The sequence below is a fragment of the Salvelinus fontinalis genome, chromosome 6, assembly GCF_029448725.1.
Source record: "Salvelinus fontinalis isolate EN_2023a chromosome 6, ASM2944872v1, whole genome shotgun sequence".
In the NCBI taxonomy this organism is placed as follows: domain Eukaryota; kingdom Metazoa; phylum Chordata; class Actinopteri; order Salmoniformes; family Salmonidae; genus Salvelinus; species Salvelinus fontinalis.
The window spans coordinates 30710150-30730836 of NC_074670.1; the positions used below are offsets into that span (position 1 = coordinate 30710150).

At 44.7% G+C, this 20687-nt stretch overlaps 1 protein-coding gene across 1 annotated transcript in view; it reads left to right on the forward strand.

Moving 5' to 3' along the window:
* The window catches only part of LOC129857638 (atrial natriuretic peptide receptor 1-like), a 67039-nt gene that overhangs the window by 30349 nt on the left and 16003 nt on the right, over positions 1–20687 (forward strand). The window contains exons 6-14 of the mRNA XM_055926088.1: positions 14970–15064; positions 17426–17561; positions 17766–17850; positions 18006–18126; positions 18230–18304; positions 18410–18487; positions 18615–18719; positions 18957–19028; positions 19265–19424. Coding sequence (XP_055782063.1) covers positions 14970–15064; positions 17426–17561; positions 17766–17850; positions 18006–18126; positions 18230–18304; positions 18410–18487; positions 18615–18719; positions 18957–19028; positions 19265–19424 — 927 coding nt within the window. The remainder of the gene's footprint in view (positions 1–14969; positions 15065–17425; positions 17562–17765; positions 17851–18005; positions 18127–18229; positions 18305–18409; positions 18488–18614; positions 18720–18956; positions 19029–19264; positions 19425–20687) is intronic.

Genomic DNA, 20687 nt, shown 5'->3' on the forward strand with positions numbered 1-20687 from the left:
TCTTGTCCAGCTCAGGCGTTCGGCGTCGCCGGCCTTCTAGCTGCTGCCGAACCTACTGCTGGCAAACGCGCTTCACTCATCAACCCCGGACTTGTCTCGTCATCATTACACACACCTGGTTCCAATCCCCACTCTATCACTGTATATATCAAATCAAATCAAATTTTATTTGTCACATACAAATTGTTAGCAGATGTTAATGCGAGTGTAGCGAAATGCTTGTGCTTCTAGTTCCGACAATGCAGTAATAACCAACGAGTAATCTAACCTAACAATTCCACAACTACTACCTTATACACACAAGTGTAAAGGGATAAAGAATATGTACATAAAGATATATGAATGAGTGATGGTACAGAACGGCATAGGCAAGATGCAGTAGATGGTATCGAGTACAGTATATACATATACATTATATTAAGTGGCATTGTTTAAAGTGGCTAGTGATACATTTTTGATCAATTTCCATCAATTTCCATTTTTAAAGTGGCTGGAGTTGAGTCAGTATGTTGGCAGCAGCCACTCGATGTTAGTGGTGGCTGTTTAACAGTCTGATGGCCTTGAGATAGAAGCTGTCTTTCAGTCTCTCGGTCCCTGCTTTGATGCACCTGTACTGACCTCGCCTTCTGGATGATAGCAGGGTGAACAGGCAGTGGCTCGGGTGGTTGTTGTCCTTGATGATCTTTATGGCCTTCCTGTGACATCGGGTGGTGTAGGTGTCCTGGAGGGCAGGTACACCCTCTGCCATTTGTCTTTATCTTTCATTGTAAATGTTACTTGTTTTCCTGAGAGGAATCTCTCCTACTATTTCCAGAGTACTTTATATTTTTGTTTGTGAAGATATATTTTGAGCACAACAGCGTTTGGGTTTCGTCCCGCTTTGATCTATGGTGCTTAAATAAATTCAGTAGTTCTAAACCTTCGACTGCCTCCTGCCTACTCCTCTCTACACCAATGACAATGCTACCCTACAGAGTGATGTTGAGACCTTCAATGCAAAACAGTGTATTTTTATCAATTATTTGGTGACATGCGAATATATGTAGTCTAAAAAGGATAGCTTTTTAAATGTTTCACTATTTTTATTTTTATGAAATTCACTGAGGAGCATGGTCCTCCCATTCCTCTTCTGAGGAGCCTCCACTGGTTTACACTGTAGATACAATTTATGTTAGATGTTATAAGGTGGGAATAGGCTTTATAACTGTGGACATGTCCTTTGTGGGGAAGTTTTGCCAAAAACAGAAATCTCCTCAAAGCAGGGAAAATATTAAATGGAAAGGATCAATTAGCGGGCCATGGTTGTGTCATTTGGCCTTTTGAAGAGAGGCAGATGTTTCCTCTCCATGTCTCTGCAAGATCTTGGAAAAGAAAGAAATAGCGTCAAAAAGAAACAAAAAATGCCAACATTGTTATTGAACAACATTGTTATTGAACAGCCTTCTTCATCTCCGCTGGCAGCTGGTTCAAGCCAATGTCTGTAGCGGAAGAAAATTAATCTTCACGTAAGACTTCGAGCAAACACATTCCCGGACACTGCAAATGAATGTGTCCCTCAAATCCATTCAAATGAATTTAATTGTGTCCAGTTCAGTAAAAAAAGTAAGGAAAAAGGAATTTAGCACAGAGTCCTTGGTATCTCTTAATGGAATGTCACTAGCTGAGTCAATCTGGTGACATCATTGTCTTTTAAAAGCGAATTAATCCATTAAACAACATCTTTATGACCACAAAACATCAAATTATTTTTGACCTTTTCCCCTGTGTTATGCATTCTGGAGGAGGTAGTCCCCTTGCTGAACATTTCTAAATTAAATCATTTAATCACCCTTTTACTTTCTGAGGAAGGCCTCCATTGTGTTTTGTGTGCGAGTACCCCACTCCCCCCAAACACACACACCTCACTGACTAAGCCATAAGGTTACGTGTGTTTACCCAGACTTGTGGGTTTGCACTAGTGTTTGACATTATTAATGGCCGATATAGAAGATGGTGGTCTTAAAGCTTGTAGCAGGATGTCATCACCCCTTCTGTCCCAGTCCCAGTCCGTTGTGAGGGACCTGAAGACAGATGCCAAGTCATAGCAACCTCTGTTTATTGGGACTTGAAGGGAATTTGAAGGGTTGGGCTGTTGATCTGATGTTTGTTTGGTTGGTCACAGAGTCCAAGGGTCAGAGAGTCAGATTATGTGTGAGGTCACAGGAGACAGTGAAAGGCGCTTGACACCAAGTCAAAGGTAACAGAAAAAACAAATACGTTGAATCATTGGAAGAGTACACATACTTGAGGAGGTGACATAAGTCATCAGGGACATAAGTTATCCCTCCATCCATCTCAGGTAAGTACCCAGGTTGTTTGCTCTGCACTCCTCTATCCTTCCCTCTTTCACTCTGCTTCCCTATTTCCCTTTTATTCCCTCCATCTGTCCCCCATTACTACCCGCCTGCTCCCTCTTTTTCCTTTAATCTCCTTGGCTGACCTCTCTTTACAAATGTCCATCCTTCTCTCCTCAATCACTATGAGTTGGACCAGAGCACACAAACAACAGAGATGAACACTTCAGACAGACAGTGGGAGGGCAGAGCGGGCAGCAGCCAAGAACAGATGGAGTCTCCTCACACTGATTCTGTTAGCCCATCCGAACATAGGCATTGAAATGGTGAGGGGTTTGTTTGGTTGCATGCGAGGACAACGCTTCTTTTATTATTTTTGCTCACACTGTTGCATACTGAGACGTAAGCTGTTTGGTAGCTTTAGTTCATTGTTATGCTTCCGATTCAGTGCTTTTTAGTTATATTCTGTGTTATGTTTTGTTAGAAAGTGAAGACAGCTTTAAGTTGGTCTAGTGAAATACAAACCTTCATCTGAAACTTGACTTCAGCGTTTAAACTACAGTATATGACTCATGAGTAATTGTACGTTGTAAACTTGTGAAAGTGTGTGAAAATAATATTTCAGTGTCAGAGGTGGATGTCCTGCTGTGTACACCAGCTTGTTAATGCCAGTCTCCCTATCTTTTCTATCAGTCATTGTCCTTACTCATTGTCATTCCTTCACACCTTCTTCTCATCTCATTATTTCCTGGTCTAGCGCTCCTCTCCTCTCCTCTGCTCTTAATCCTCTCCTCTGTGAACAGTTCTCTAATTCCATCCCACGGGATCTGCCTTCCTCTTTTTCCTTCTTCCTCCACCAATCTGTCCATATTTTCTCTGTCTTATCAAGGTGTTCCTCCTCACTTCACTGCTCTGTCATATTATTCCTGTCTCAATGTGTCTTATCCTCCCAAACTCTTATTTTACCCTCTTCTCCTCTCCTACATGACCTCTCTGTCTCCTCTAAACTCTCTGTCCTTTGCCATGGAAAGATCTAATTTCTCTTTTGGCTGTCATGTTACAAAAAGTCCCCCTGGAAAAAAAGAGGAAATCCCCAAAATAGGAGAGTAATCTAATCAGGTGAAACCAGAGCTCCCGTGGCCGTGTCAGCAGGAGCCATCTCCCTCAATCTCCCTCTGACGTCAGCCTCCACCCTCCGCTCATCCCTCTATCTCTCTCTGTCCATCTGTCTCCACCTCCTTCTCTTTTCCCTTTCTCTCCCTACCATCCATCACTCATTGTCCTTTTTCTCTGTCTTCTGTGCAGTGGCCCTGGTCACTTAGGCAGCTGGTATTTCCAATGGAAGGTCTGGCCTGGGTCGACCTGATAATGAGCTGTGTGAATCTGAAGCCTTGTCATCCGAGCCACAGTGGAGCACAGGGCTGGAGTGTAGAGTGCACTGTAGAAAGGAGACAGGCAGACAAGTGGGCAGAGGGGGATAGGAACAGAGAGAAAGAATGAAGCACTCTTGTGCTTGTGCCCTTTGGTTCATCATGTGTACGGAAACTCTACAGCTACATGGTACATGGTACATGGTAGGCCCCCATTGTTCCAGAAGTCTTTGGTAACTGGAGAATCTTGTCAATGCTATTAGTGGGCAACGGAGTGCCTGTAAAAAGGATTGACAGAGACCCTACAGATCTTAGTCTAATAGCATTTAATGAAAGAGACCCTTTCATGTCATTCATAACTAGAGGTCTTGCTCTCTATTTCTTTCTCTCTTTCTCTCTCTCTCCCTCCCATACTCCCATCCCTCCATCAGAGGCTAAGAAAAAATCCCATGATGAGTCTAGATGAATAATGAATACTATACATTATTCATAAGTAAGTCCTAGAATAGTACATTTTTCCATCCTTAGTTACCTATATATTTCATGAAACAACTATGTTTATTTATTGACTGTTGTTGACTGATGTGATAAGGTTCGAGGTAATCAAAGTAAACACATAGATTGCTGTACATTTTTGGACATGACAACAGGTGTGTGCCATCCTTAGTCTGTTAGGCTGGGGCTGTTACAGTTGAAGTCAGAAGTTTACATACACCTTAGCCAAATACATTTAAACTCAGTTTTTCACAATTCCTGACATTTAACCCTAGTAAAAATTCCCTGTCTTAGGCCAGTTAGGATCACCACTTTATTTTAAGAATGTGAAATGTCAGAATAATAGTAGAGAGAATGATTTATTTAAGCTTTTATTTCTTTCATCACATTCCCAGTGGGTCAGAAGTTTACATACACTCAATTAGTATTTGGTAGCATTGCCTTTAAATTGTTTAACTTGGGTCTGTCACGATCGTCTGTAGAATAAATGGACCAAGGCGCAGCGTGCGTAGAGTTCCACATGTTTAATAAATGAAACTCACCAAAACAATATAGAACAAAACGAACGTGAAGTTATGCAGTTGTCACGCCCTGACCATAGAGAGCTTTTATTCTCTATGTTGGTTAGGTCGGGGTGTGATTTAGGGTGGGTCATCTAGGTGTTTATATGTCGATGTTGGCCTGTTATGGTTCCCAATCAGAGGCAGCTGTTGATCGTTGTCTCTGATTGGGGATCATATTTAGGCAGCCATTTCCCCTTTGTGCTTTGTGGGATCTTGTCTATGGATAGTTGCATGTCTGCACTATTATTTGCTTCACGTTTCGTTTGGCTTTTTTTTTTTTTTTTTTCGGTGTTCATTTAATAAAGGAAAATGTACGCCTACCAAGCTGCACCTTGGTCCATTCATAATGACGAACGTGACAGAAGATCCCACCACAAACGGACCAAGCAGTATGGACAAGAGGAACAGGTATCCTGGGCCTGGGAGGATATCCAGGAAGTAAAGACATCCTGGACTTGGGAGGAGATAATGTCAAGAGACGAAAGCCTTCCATGGAAGCAGACGCAAGCGGTGAAGGAAGGAGAGCGACAACGCCGGGGTTCACGGCCACGACGCAAGCCAAAGAAGCCGCCTCAAAATATTTTTTTTGGGGGGGGGGGGGGGGGGGGGGGGACACACTGGGTGGTCGGCGAAGTTGAGGTGTGAGACCGAGGAGTTATTGGACAAATTGGAGGAGAGTGAACGGAGGGGAGAGTTAGAGAACTTCGAGGAGTTGTTGGACAAATTGGAGGAGAGTGAAGCGAGAGAGCTTTTGGTTTGGCGTAGTATGCACGCCATTCGTCCTGAGGAGCGTGTTAGCTGTCCGATGCCACCTGTGCCAGCTTCCTATACTCGTCCTGAGGAGCGTGTCATTTATCCGGTACCATGTGGGCCGGTTCTACGCACCAGGTCTCCAGTGCGCCTCCACAGCCCAGTACGTCCTGTGCTAGCTCCCCGCACTCACCGTGCGGAGTGTGTCATCATTCCGGCACTATCTGTGCCAGCTCTACGCACCAGGTCTCCAGTGCGCCTCCACAGCCCAGTACTTCCTGTGCCTGCTCCTCGCACTTTCCCTCAAGTGCGCCTTCCCAGTCAGGTACGTCCTGTGCCTGCTCCTCGCACTCTCCCTCAAGTGTGCCTTCCCAGTCAGGTACGTCCTGTGCCTGCTCCTCGCACTCTCCCTGAACTGCGTGTCCCCAGTCATGTACGTCCTGTGCCTCCTCCCCGCACTCGCCCTGAGGTGCGTGGCATCAGCCCGGTGCCACCTGTACCAGTCCCACGCATCAGGCCTCCAGTGCGCCTCCACAGTCCTTTACGTTCTGTGCCTCCTCTGCGCACTCGCCCTGAGGTGCGTGTCATCAGCCCGGTGCCACCTGTACCGGTTCCACGCATCAGGCCTCCAGTGTGCCTCCACAGTCCAGAGCTTCCGGCAACAGTCCGGAACCTCCTGATACGGTCCACAGTCCTGAACCTCCTGAGACGGTCCACAGTCCGAAACCTCCTGAGACGGTCCACAGTCCGGAACCTCCTGGGACGGTCCACAGTCCGAAACCTCCTGAGACGGTCCACAGTCCGGAACCTCCTGAGACGGTCCACGGTCCAGAACCTCCTGAGACGGTCCACGATCCTGAGCCTCCTGAGACGGTCCGCGATCCTGAGCCTCCTGAGACGGTCCGCGGTCCAGAGCCTCCAGCGACGGTCCGCGGTCCAGAACCTCCAGCGACGGTCCGCGGTCCAGAACCTCCAGCGACGGTCCGCGGTCCAGAACCTCCAGTGACTGTGGCAGTGGAGGCGCACTGGAGGTCTGGAGTGTAGAGCTGGCACAACGTGTCCTGGACAGATGACAACCTTCGCACGGCAAGTGCGGGGTGCTGGCACAGGACGTGCAGGGCTGGGGAGGCGTACTAGAGACCTGGTGCGTGGAGCCGGTACAGTCTTCACCAGACGGCTAGCACGCTCTTCAGGACGAGTACGGAGAGCTGACTCAGGTGGCATTAAACTGAGGACACGCTCCTTAGGGCGAATGTCGTGCCTCATGCACCAACACAAGAGCTCTCTCATAACTCTCTCCTCCAATTTCCCCATCAATTCACTGACTGTCTCTGATTCACTCCCTTCACTTCCCTCCAAGTTCACCTTCCTCTCCCAGACTGGCTCTGGTTCAACCCTCGGCTCCGCCGACCACCACGTGTGGACTGGCTCTGGTTCACACCTCGGCTCCGCCGACCACCACGTGTGACCACCCCGTGTGCCCCCCCCCCCCACACACACACACAAAAAAAATGTTTTTGAGGCTGCTTCTTGGGCCTACGTCGTGGCCGCGAACCCCGGTGTCGTTGCTGTCCCTCCTTCGCTGCTTCCGCCTGCTTCCATGGCAGGCTTTTGTCTCCTGCAATTACTTCCTCCAAAGTCCAAGATGTCCTTAACTCCTAGATCTCCTCCCAAGCCCAGGATACCTGCTCCTCCTGGGCACGCTGCTTGTGCCTGGGGTGGTGGGATCTTCTGTCACGATCGTCTGTAGAATAAATGGACCAAGGCTCAGCGTGTGTAGAGTTCCACATGTTTAATAAATTAAACTCACCAAAACAATACAGAACAAAATGAACGTGAAGCTATGCAGTGCTCACAAGCAACAATACATAAACAAGATCCCACAAAAACCCAGTGGGAAAAGGCTGCCTAAATATGATCCCCAATCAGAGACAACGATAGACAGCTGCCTCTGATTGGGAACCATACCAGGCCAACATAGAAATACAAAAACTAGAGTACCCACCCTAGTCACACCCCGACCTAACCAAATTAGAGAATAAAAGGCTCTCTTAAGTCAGGGCGTGACAGGGTCAAACATTTTGGGTAGCCTTCCACAAGCTTCCCACAATAAGTTGGGTGAATTTTGACAGAGCTGGTGTAACTGAGTCAGGTTTGTAGGCCTCCTTGCTCGCACACGCTTTTTCAGTTCTGCCCACAAATTTACTATTGAGGATTGAGGTCAGGTCTTTGTGATGACCACTCTGAGCGGCCTTTCAGGTCTTGTCGATATAGGACTCGTTTTACTGTGGATGTAGATACTTTTGTACCTGTGTCCTCCAGCATCTTCACAAGGTCCTTTGCTGTTTTTCTGGGATTGATTTGCACTTTTCGCACCAAAGTACGTTCATCTCTAGGAGACAGAATGCGTCTCCTTCCTGAGCGGTATGACGGCTGTGTGGTCCCATGGTGTTTATACTTGCGATCTGTTGTTTGTACAGATGAACGTGGTACCTTCAGGCATTTGGAAATTGCTCCCAAGGATGAACCAGACTTGTTGAGGTCTTGGCGGATTTCTTTTGATTTTCCCATGATGTCAAGCAAAGAGGCACTGAGTTTGAAGGTCGTCCTTGAAATACATCCACAGGTACACCTCCAATTGACTGAAATGATGTCAATTAGCCTATCAAAAGCTTCTAAAGCCATGACATCGTTTTCTGGAATTTTCCAAGCTGTTTAAAGGCACAGTCAACTTAGTGTATGTAAACTTATGACCTACTGGAGTTGTGATACAGTGAATTATAAGTGAAATAATCTGTTTGTAAACAGTTGTTGGAAAAATTACTTGTGTCATGCATAAAGTAAATGTTCTAACCGACTTGCCAAAACTATAGTTTGTTAAAACCTGTTGAGGACAGAGGGCGCTGTTTTCACTTTGGGGGGAAATCGTGCCCAATTTAAACGGCCTCGTACTCAATTCTTGCTCGTACAGTATGCATAGTATTATTACTATTGGATAGAAAACACTCTCTAGTTTCTAAAACCGTTTGAATTATATCTGTGAGTAAAACAGTACTCCTTTTGCAGCAAACTTCCTGACAGGAAGTGGAAAATCTGAAATCGATGCACTCTTCTAGGAGCTGCCTATTAAAGTCCTTGTTATTTATTAGTTTAGATGCACTTCATACGTCTTCCACTAGATGTCGACAAGCAGTGAGAGAAGAAATTGAGTGTGTAACTTCATCTGGACTCGAATTATAGCTCTTGGCATGACATGTCACCAGTTTCCTGTTTTCTGGAGAGCGCGAGGAGGGACCTGGATTTGCCTTCTCATAAGCTGCCGTTATGGACTACTAATATCTCCGGCTTTGATTTTATTTGATACATGTGACAATATCATCGTAAAGTATGTTTTTTCAATATAGTTTAATCAGATTATTGAAATTTTTTCGGGAGTTTTGCCGTGTTCCGTTCTCTTCCGTTTGTATACATGGAGAGATTCACGCCACTTGGCAAGTGTGCTTGCTAAATCGAGAGGGAAAAAGGCTGTTCTAAATCCAAACAACGATTGTTCCCGACAAAGGACCCCTTGTACAACATTCTGATGAAAGATCAGCAAAAGTAGGACCCATTTTATGATGCTATTTCATATATCTGTCGAACATGTTGTGCTAGTCGTTTGCGCCCAGCTTTTGGGTACTCTCTCGCTATACCTAAGCTGGATGTCGTAATGAAGTTATTTTTAGAATTCTAACACGGCGATTACATTAAGAACTAGTGTATCTATCATTTCCTATACAACATGTATTTTTTAGTTATGTTTATGAATAGTCATTTGGTCAGAATATGTGTGTCAGAAAAAGTGTCAGAAAAATATCCGGACGTTGTGAGAAAAATATGCTACGTTAGCACAATGTATAACCACTGATTTCAGCTCTAAATATGCACATTTTCGAACAAAACATAAGTGTATGTATAACCTGATGTTATAGGACTGTCATCTGATGAAGCTTATCAAGGTTAGTCAAAAATTATGTATCTTTTGCTGGTTTGTCACGATCGCTAACTTTTACTACTGGGGAATGGCTTGTGTTTCTGGCTATTGTGGTAAGCTAATATAACGCTATATTGTGTTTTCGCTGTAAAACACTTAAGAAATCGGAAATATTAGCTGGAATCACAAGATGCCTGTCTTTCATTTGCTGTACACCATATATTTTTCAGAAATGTTTTATGATGAGTATTTAGGTATTTGACGTTGGTGTCTGTAATTATTATGGCTGCTTTCGGTGCAATTTCTGATTGTAGCTGCAATGTAAACTATGATTTATACCTGAAATATGCTAATTCTTCGAACAAAACATAGATTTATTGAATAACATGTTATAAGACTGCCATCTGATGAAGTTGTTTGTTGGTTAGTTTGGTTGGTTCTTGGCTAGTTAGGTTGGCTTTGTGCATGCTACCTGTGCTGTGAAAAATGTCTGTCCTTTTTTGTATTTGGTGGTGAGCTAACATAAATATACGTGCTGTTTTCGCTGTAAAACATTTTAAAAATCGGACATGTTGGCTGGATTCACAAGATGTGTACCTTTCATTTGCAGTATTGGACTTGTTAATGCGTGAAAGTTAAATATTTCTAAAAAATATATTTAGAATTTCGCGCTCTGCCTTTTCAGTGGAATGTGGGAGGAGTTCCGCTGGCGGAACGCCAGAGTCAGACAGGTTAACAAGACATTTGTGGAGTGGTTGAAAAACGAGTTTTAATGACTCCAACCTAATTGTATGTAAACTTCCGACTTAAACTGTGTGTATGCAGAACACACTTTGATCCAGGGACATAAGCTGCAGGTGGTTTGCAGACTGGCAAAATATTTCACGTCTGCCTGGGTAGAATAATGCCATAGTTATTTCTCACAGTAAATGCAATTATTTCAAGGAGAGGTGCTTGTGGGGAGGCATTAAAAGCATTCCAAAAAATAATTATAATTAACCGATTAATTTTTCGACAAAAGTAATCACATTCTTCTCCAATGCAAGGCCAAAATTCCAAGCCTGTGTTTTCAGACATCAGACAACTAAGTAGAGTGAACAGAAAACAGCCTGCAAGTTAACCTTCCTGTTCTAGCTGATGTAGAGCTGCAATATCATATCACACTACAGTGAGTGTACAATAAGGTCAATATTTGCATATACTATATGTGACAGGAGTGCTCCCACGTTTAGCAGCAGTGATAATAAATCCACAATATATCACCTATTCCCATGTGTTCACTCTTTAGATAAGAACAGAGGCTGTTTATGTGGCTCTAATGGAGCTCTATCAGCAGCTGCTCTCATGGCTTCACAGCAGCTAGGGATTGTAATCACCTGGTCGGCACCATACATATCCATAAACTACACTGTGACTTGGTGGAATATCAAATGGTGCAGTGACACTTCCACTGTGCACTTTGTTAACGGTTGTTGTTATTCATAAGTGCTTTCTCCAGATTTAAAGTCAAAGTACTCTCCAGTTATGCCCTGAATTAGAGAAGTGTTTGATTGTATGTTTCATTAATGTCTAGGGGCGCACTGCGACAACCTGCATTGTGTTGCTAGTCCCCCCTCTGTGTGCCCTTTTCAAATGCCTTGACAGTTTCCTTGTGCATTTATCGACCAGAAGCCTAAAAACCACAACATGCCACTAATATGGACTCACCTCTGGCTTTTTCATGGACATTTTCTTTCAGACACTCTACCTTTATTTCTACCTTGTCAATATGTTTCTGGAATCTTTTGTTTGACTGCGAGATCTTCTTGTTATACCCCAACAAAAAGAGGACCAGACTAAAACGATGTGCGTTGTGCAGTCTTGGATGGAGGGAGTTGACACCTGATTTAGGAATAGGCAGCCCAGGAGCATGTGCCTGGTGACATCTCCCCCAGGTTAGCCGTCAGTACGGAACGGGTCGTGCAATGTTTTTTCAATCAGATGTTAACTTCCTCCATCAGGGTCACACTGCTGTGCAAATCAAACATACTTGGAAAGGCGCAGAGGGGAAACTGATTCCCGTTTTAGTTTAGGTAATTACAAGAATTTGAACAGTGAGGGGAATAAGATGAGACAAACAGGATGTTTTACTGTTGTTGTTGATATATGAATTTACATAATGTACCAAGATACTTTATATACAGTACATAAAGATAGGCAGCCAGTATAGACCTTATACATAGAGAGAGGGAGGATGTCAAGTTGGAAGGATCAGGTTACAGCTGCTTTTCTCTCTGGCTTCTGTTCCATTAACTAATGGGCCTGGATGGGTGAGAGAGACTCAGACACTCTAGGAGGACAGTGGAAGATGTATAGAACTTGCTTCTTCATTATTGAAAACCGCATGTTTTGGCAATACAGCCTTCATGTGATATACTGTACTTCCAATACGCATCACTCATGACTTTACATCACTACAGTCCATTTGAACTTTTTAAGAAAGCATACAGGTAGTTATAATTTACCAAACTAACACACTAGCTGTCAAGCTACTGCGCTGTACCGTAGCTTACAATGTGCCACCTTTCTCCACCCACTCTGAATGCCTGCTCTGATTGCTAGCACATTGTGCAAATGCCCCCCCCCCGCCCCCCTTCCTCCCGGCTCTGTTTTTTGCAGCACAATTAAAGTCTGTCAGCACTACCAGACTAATACAGCTCTGGTGGACTGAGCCTCCATCACTGCAGCCCACTAAATTTAGCCCTCCCCCCACCATTTCCATTCAAGGTCTAAGAATTATAAAAGAGTTATTAATAAAGAGTAAGACAGCAGTAAAAGGTTTTTGAGGCTAAGAAAAATTGATGGGTGGAGGGATGGATACATGGACGGACAGAGGGATGGTTAAAGGACCCTGGGACTAAACAGCTCCCTCTGCAACTGGGTCCTAGACTTCCTGACGGGCCGCCCCCGGTGGTAAGGGTAGGTAACAACACATCCGCCACACTGATCCTAAACACGGGGGCCCCTCAGGGGTGCATGCTCAGTCCCCTCCTGTACTCCCTGTTCACTCGTGGCTGCATGGCAAGGCACAACTGCAACACCATCATTAAGTTTGCTGATGACAAAACATGCACCCCTGATCACTGACAACGATGAGACAGCCTAAAGGGAGGAGGTCAGAAACCTGAACATGTGGTGCAAGGACAACAACCTCTCCCTCAACATGATCAAGACAAAGGAGATGATTGTGGACCACAGGAAAAAGAGGACCGAGCACACCCCCATTCTCATTGACGGGGCTGTAGTGGAGCAGGTTGAGAGCTTCAAGTTCCTTGGCGTCCACATCAACAACAAACTAACATGGGGTCAAGCGCACCAAGACAGTCGTGAAGAGGGCACAAACAAACCTATTCCCCCTCAGGAGAAAATATTTGGCATGGGTCCTCAGATCCTCAAAAGATTTTACAGCTGCACCATCGAGAGCATCCTGACGGGTTGCATCATTGCCTGGTATGGCAACTGCTTGGCAACCGCAAGCGCCAAGTCTAGGTTCAAGAGGCTTCTAAACAGCTTTTTCCCCCAAGCCATAAGACTCCTGAACAGCTAATCAAATAGCTACCCAGACTATGCATAGCCACTTTAACAACCCTACCTGCATGTACATAATTATCTCAATTACCTCGACACCGGTCCCCCCGCACATTGACACATTGACTCTGTGTCACGTTCTGACCTTAGTTCCTTTTTTAGGTCTTTATTTTAGTTTGGTCAGTGCGTGAGTTGGGGTGGGCATTCTATGTTGTTTTTCTATGTTTTGTTCTGTTGGTAGATTTCTATGTGTTGGGCCTAATATGGTTCTCAATCAGAGGCAGGTGTCAGTCGTTGTCTCTGATTGGGAGCCATATTTAGGTAGCCTGTTTGTCATTGTGTGTTGTGGGTGATTATTTTCTGTTCTGTGTTTTTGCTTCACCGTACAGGACTGTTCGTTTGTCGTTTTATTGTTTTTGTTCAGTGTTCAGTTTTCTTATTAAAACAATATGGACACTTACCACGCTGCGCATTGGTCCTCCTCTTCTTCCACCCACGACGAGCGTTACACTCTGTACCGGTACCCCCTGTATATAGCCACGCTATTGTTATTCACTTTAATGAATAACTCTTTAATTATTTGTTTTTCTTATCTCTTTTTTCTTAATCAATTTTTTTTGGGTATTTACTTAAAACTGCATCGCTGCATCAGTGCTTGTAAGTAAACGTTTTACTGTAAGGTCTACTACACCTGTTGTATTCGGCGCATGTGACAAATACAATTTGATTTCATTTAAAGGCTACATTTTTTACTGTAAATGTTTCTCCATTATTTTATATACTTCCCATACCTAGTTTGCCTTAACACAGACAGACCAGCCAGGGACCATCCCCCAAAGAAGTGCTACTCCCAATTCCTGGAAGTCGTGATGACATCACCCACATGACTCATTGGTCAATGTTAAGTGTATAATGTTCTATTAAATAGGTACTAAATCATGACTCCACTCCCCTTACTTCCACACCTTAACCTGTCCCAGACAACCAAACACCATGCAGCCCCCCATGCAGACGCTGGCCAAATGTCATTTTCCCAGACCAACCACAAGGTTAATCATTCTCTAACCACTGCCCGCCTGTGTGTGTGAGTAGGGCAATAACGTCTGTTGGAAAGTGTGTGTTGTTGAGTATGTGCGTTTGTGCACGCGTGCATGCTACCCTATCTTCTGCATGTCCCTCTAGCCGAAAATCCGTCCCATATCATAGCAGATCTCTCAGGCCCTCTCTCCTCTGATTAGAGGGATGACGCCTGTATATTTCTTTATTACTAGGATAACCCCATTTGGATTGGACATTTCCATGCCGGTAATGGCATCGCCTGTCATGTAATTTCTCCCTATAGACACCTCTTTCCATTCACACTCAATATGGAATGGCTCTCAGGCTATTATCTGCACCTCCAAACCAACCCTGGGCTGTTGTCTTAGCCGGAAATTAAAGTAATGTTATACAAGATGGCCATCTACTAGATTTATTAGCAAGATAGCCCAGCTTTATTACTGTGATTATGGATGAATACTTTTGGGTGGACCTAGGGTGTACCAACTTATACTGTTTGTGTTTGCATCTGTGTATCTCCAACACCATCATTTTAAGTGAAATTGTTGTCATGACCAATGTTTGTTTTGATAGTTATGGCTGTTTATTTTTTACGTTTGAGATGTTGTTATGGGTGTTATATGGTTGAGATTTTTTTCCGGTGTCTGCTAATAGGGACAACCTCAAATGTAAATCTGCTCTTGTTTCGTAACGACAGTAATAATTTGTAATAATTACTGTTACCCGCTGAGTGCTTTGATGATTATTTTCATCCCTGAACTGGATATTAGTGTAAGATAACATTCATTTGGTCCCTTTAAATATTGTCTGACTCCTCTACCTCCATTTGGCTCTTCTCTCCTTCTGATCCTCTCAACAGGTGTAACAGGCCTGGTGCAGATAGATGAGAATGGGGACAGAGAGACAGACTTCGCTCTCTGGGACATGACTGACACCAACACCAGTATTTTCCAGGTACTGAACACACACACATCTCTCTCACTCACTCACTTACTCTCACTCTCACTCTCTCTCTCACTCTTTCTCTCTCGCGCGCTCTCCCGCTCTCTCTCTCGTAAACTAAGGCTCCTCATCTCTTTCATTCTGCCAGTGCTCATGAAGCTGCCTGCCTGTGTACACAGTCTCTGTGTGTTTTGGAGATGGGTGCCAATGTGTTTCTCTTATGTAATGACAGAATGATAAATATTAATTGGTGGCAAGCCACTGAGGTTAATGACCAACTGATCCAGCGAGATCTAGAGTATGTACATGTACAGTTGAAGTCGGAAGTTTACATAAACTTAGGTTGGATTCATTAAAACTTGTTTTTCAACCACTCCACAAATTTCTTGTTAACAAACTAGTTTTGGCAAGTCGGTTAGGACATCTACTTTGTGCATGACACAAGTAATTTTTCCAACAATTGTTTTCAGACAGATTATTTCACTTATAATTCACTGTATCACAATTCCAGTGGGTCAGAAGTTTACATGCACTAAGTTGACTGTGCCTTTAAACAGCTTGGAAAATTCCAGAAAATGATGTCATGGCTTTAGAAGCTTCTGATAGTCAATTGCAGGTGTACCTGTGGATGTATTTCAAGGCCTACCTTCAAACTCAGTGCTTCTTTGCTTGAGATCATGGGAAAATCAAAAGAAATCAACCAAGACCTCAGAAAAAAAATTGTAGACCTCCACAAGTCTGGTTCATCCTTGGGAGCAATTTCCAAACTCCTGAAGGTACCACGTTCATCTGTACAAACAATAGATCGCAAGTATAAACACCATGGGACCACGCAGCCGTCATACTGCTCAGGAAGGAGACGCATTCTGTCTCCTAGAGATGAATGTACTTTGGTGCAGAAAAGTGCAAATCAATCCCAGAAAAACTTCAAAGGACCTTGTGAAGATGCTGGAGGACACAGGTACAAAGTATCTATATCCACAGTAAAACGAGTCCTATATCGACAAGATCTGAAAGGCCGCTCAGCAAGGAAGAAGCCACTGCTCCAAAACTGCCATAAAAAGCCAGACTACGGTTTGCAACTGCACATGGGGACAAAGATCATACTTTTAGGAGAAATGTCCTCTGGTCTGATGAAACAAAAATAGAACTGTTTGGTCATAATGACCATCGTTATGTTTAGTGGAAAAAGGGGGATGCTTGCAAGCCGAAGAACACCATCCCAACCGTGAAGCACGGGGGTGGCAGCATCATGTTGTGGGGGTGCTTTGCTGCAGGAGGGTCTGGTGCACTTCACAAAATAGATGGCATCATGAGGTAGGAAAATTATGTGGATATATTGAAGCAACATCTCAAGACATCAGTCAGGAAGTTAAAGCTTGGTCGCAAATGGGTCTTCCAAATGGACAATGACCCCAAGCATACTTCCAAAGTTTTGGCAAAATGGCTTAAGGACAACAAAGTCAAGGTATTGGAGTGGCCATCACAAAGACCTGACCTCAATCCTCAATAGTAAATTTGTGGGCAGAACTGAAAAAGCGTGTGCGAGCAAGGAGGCCTACAAACCTAACTCAGTTACACCAGCTCTGTCAGGACGAATGGGCCAAAATTCACCCAACTTATTGTGGGAAGCTTGTGGAAGGCTACCCAAAATGTTTGACCCAAGTTAAACAATTTAAAGGCAATACTACCAAATACTAATTGAGTGTATGTAAACTTCTGACCCACTGGGATTGTGAGGAAAGAAATAAAAGCTGAAATAAATATTTCTCTACTATTATTCTGACATTTCACATTCTTAAAATAAAGTGGAGATCTTAACTGACCTAAGACAGGGAATTTTTACTCGGATTAAATGTCAGGAATTGTAAAAAACTGAGTTTAAATGTATTTGGCTAAGGTGTATGTAAACTTCTGACTTCAACTGTACATGTGTGGATGTGCGAGTACGTGTGTGTGTGTGGGTGCGTGCGTGTGTGTGTTTATGTGTGTGTTTATGTGTGTGTGTGATAAGGGAGAGAGAGTGGATGTTTTTCACCCAGTGTGAGGGGGTGAGTGTCAAGTCTCTGGGCTGATTAGTGGCTCATTGAAAGTCGTCTCCCATTATCACCCTATGCTAATGCATTGCATTGAGAATAATGTGTCAATCTTGCCAGCCTGCCATCTCACTGTCTAAGAGGACCAAAATGGAAATAAGCCTTCTGGTTTTATTCTGTTTTTATCCTCTAAAATGTTTAATTATGTAATGTTGTCTCTGGCTGGAACAGCCTACTGCTTTAAATGATTTAATACATTCAATCAATCAATGTGTGGTATGTTATTTGTCTATAACATTAGACATGTAATAGTAAGTTATACTGTGTTCCTTGCCAGATTGTGTTGGTGTACAACGGCTCTCAGAAGAAGCTGCGGGCCTTGCCTGGGATGGACATCCAGTGGCCAGGGGGCGCTGCTCCTTTAGATGTGCCCGTCTGTGGCTTCAAGAACGACAACCCAGCCTGCCTCGCACGTCAGTGGACTCCGTCTGTCTCTCACTCACTTTTGTATACACTGCCCCCCCATAAAATGTCTTAGTTTGCATGACGTAGCAGAAGTTATAGTAGTCATAACCAGTCAAAACGGCTTACGATGACTGACTCTACACTGTCATGCAGTGGCTGTATTGAAGGAAACCAGGGGACCATAAAAATGTTTCCTCTGTCTCTTTTTCCAGGAACCATCACAATCCACCAGATGGTAACAATTGTGGTGTTCTTCATCATTATCATCATCCTCACCATTACTGTCTTCATATACAGGTGAGTGTAGACAGGCCAGGTCACGCTCAATCAGCAAGTATGCACAGGGCCTAGAATCTATGGGAAGAGTTTTATGTTATTACATTTATAGTATTGTTCACATATCTAAAAGAGCAATCTTATCATCTCTCTCTCTCTCTCTTTCGCACACACAGGAAGCTGAAGCTTGAAAATGAGCTGGTGGCTCAGCTGTGGAGAGTCTCCTGGGAGGATATTCAGATGAGCAACATGGAGAAAGTGCTGCGAAGTGCAGGCAGCAAGCTCACTCTGTCCCTGGTGAGTCCACACTCACATGCACGCTTGCAACAACACACACATTTCACAATACACACAGTCTTGCACAAAACTGATCCCATCCCACCTTTCGCTTTATTTACAGAGGGGCTCCAACTACGGCTCCCTATTAACAGGAGATGGAAACTTTCAGGTATTTGCCAAGACAGGCTACTACAAGGTAAGTAGGGTGTGCGTGTGTGTGTGTGTGTGCGTGTGTGCATGAAAGAAAGTAACCTTTTAATGTCAACTGGATTGAATGCATAATGCTTTCTCTGTCTTTCAGGCGAATATTGTGGCCATCAAATACATCAACAGAAAACGCATTGAGCTCACCAGAAACGTGCTGTTTGAACTGAAACATGTGAGTCCTCATGAGGTTGTAGTGTGACGTGTGTATTCTCCAGAAAGCATATGTGCATCAGAGAATAGCGCTGTCCCTAAATGTGTAAAACACATGGTGTCCTCCTTTCCTTTCCTTCCCTCTCCAGATGCGTGATATTCAGAATGAGCACCTGACCCGCTTCATCGGAGCCTGCATCGACCCCCCCAACATCTGCATCATCACAGAGTACTGTCCTCGGGGTAGCCTACAGGTAGCCACCCTTCACCACATCTCCACTATAAGATAGTGCACTGACCCATTACAAGTCTTTAGGAAACATTTTCCTTGTCTAAATGGTGTGTGTGTGTGTGTGTGTGTGTGTGTGTGTGTGTGTGTGTGTGTGTGTGTGTGTGTGTGTGTGTGTGTGTGTGTGTGTGTGTGTGTGTGTGTGTGTGTGTGTGTGTGTGTGTGTGTGTGTGTACGCATGGGTGTGTGTTTCATCCTTCAGGACATCATGGAAAACGAGAGCATCACACTGGATTGGATGTTCAGATACTCTTTAATCAATGACATTGTCAAGGTAACCACTGCTCTACACACTCTCCTGCTTATCTTTCCATATGTCAGCTTCAATTGACTTCAGATAACACATTTGCATCATTCAAGTGAACGTCCATATGCTTTGCCAAACATTTTTAGACTAAAGCTGAATATAAATAACTCATTTATATCTAATCTCTCCTTTTGACTATCCCTTTCTCTTCTCTTTCTACATTTTACCCTCTATCCCTACCTCCCTCCTCTTCTCCTTACCAGGGCATGGCTTTCCTCCACAACAGTGTCATCGTCTCCCACGGCAACCTGAAGTCGTCCAACTGCGTGGTGGATAACCGCTTTGTGCTGAAGATCACTGACTACGGCCTGTCCAGCTTCCGCACCGAGAGCAACACAGACGACGCCCATGCTTACTATGCCCGTTAGTCACCTGGCTCTGCAGGAAATTGCCCTTTAGACACAGATCTAGGATCAGCTTAACCTGATCATTTACATTACATTTACATTTACATTTAAGTCATTTAGCAGACGCTCTTATCCAGAGCGACTTACAAATTGGTGCATTCACCTAATGACATCCAGTGGAACAGCCACTTTACAATAGTGCATCTAAATCTTTTAAGGGGGGGGGGGCAGAAGGATTGCTTTATCCTAGGTATTCCTTGAAGAGGTGGGGTTTCAGGTGTCTCCGGAAGGTGGTGATTGACTCCGCTGTCCTGGCGTCGTGAGGGAGTTTGTTCCACCATTGGGGTGCCAGAGCAGCGAACAGTTTTGACTGGGCTGAGCGGGAACTGTACTTCCTCAGTGGTAGGGAGGCGAGCAGGCCAGAGGTGGATGAACGCAGTGCCCTTGTTTGGGTGTAGGGCCTGATCAGAGCCTGAAGGTACTGAGGTGCCGTTCCCCTCACAGCTCCGTAGGCAAGCACCATGGTCTTGTAGCGGATGCGAGCTTCAACTGGAAGCCAGTGGAGAGAGCGGAGGAGCGGGGTGACGTGAGAGAACTTGGGAAGGTTGAACACCAGACGGGCTGCGGCGTTCTGGATGAGTTGTAGGGGTTTGATGGCACAGGCAGGGAGCCCAGCCAACAGCGAGTTGCAGTAATCCAGACGGGAGATGACAAGTGCTTGGATTAGGACCTGCGCCGCTTCCTGTGTGAGGCAGGGTCGTACTCTGCGGATGTTGTAGAGCATGAACCTACAGGAACGGGCCACCGCCTTGATGTTAGTTGAGAACGACAGGGTGTTGTCCAGGATCACGCCAAGGTTCTTAGCGCTCTGGGAGGAGGACACAATGGAGGTGTCAACCGTGATGGCGAGATCATGGAACGGGCAGTCCTTCCCCGGGAGGAAGAGCAGCTCCGTCTTGCCGAGGTTCAGCTTGAGGTGGTGATCCGTCATCCACACTGATATGTCTGCCAGACATGCAGAGATGCGATTCGCCACCTGGTCATCAGAAGGGGGAAAGGAGAAGATTAATTGTGTGTCGTCTGCATAGCAGTGATAGGAGAGACCATGTGAGGTTATGACAGAGCCAAGTGACTTGGTGTATAGCGAGAATAGGAGAGGGCCTAGAACAGAACCCTGGGGGACACCAGTGGTGAGAGCGCGTGGTGAGGAGACAGATTCTCGCCACGCCACCTGGTAGGAGCGACCTGTCAGGTAGGACGCAATCCAAGCGTGGGCCGC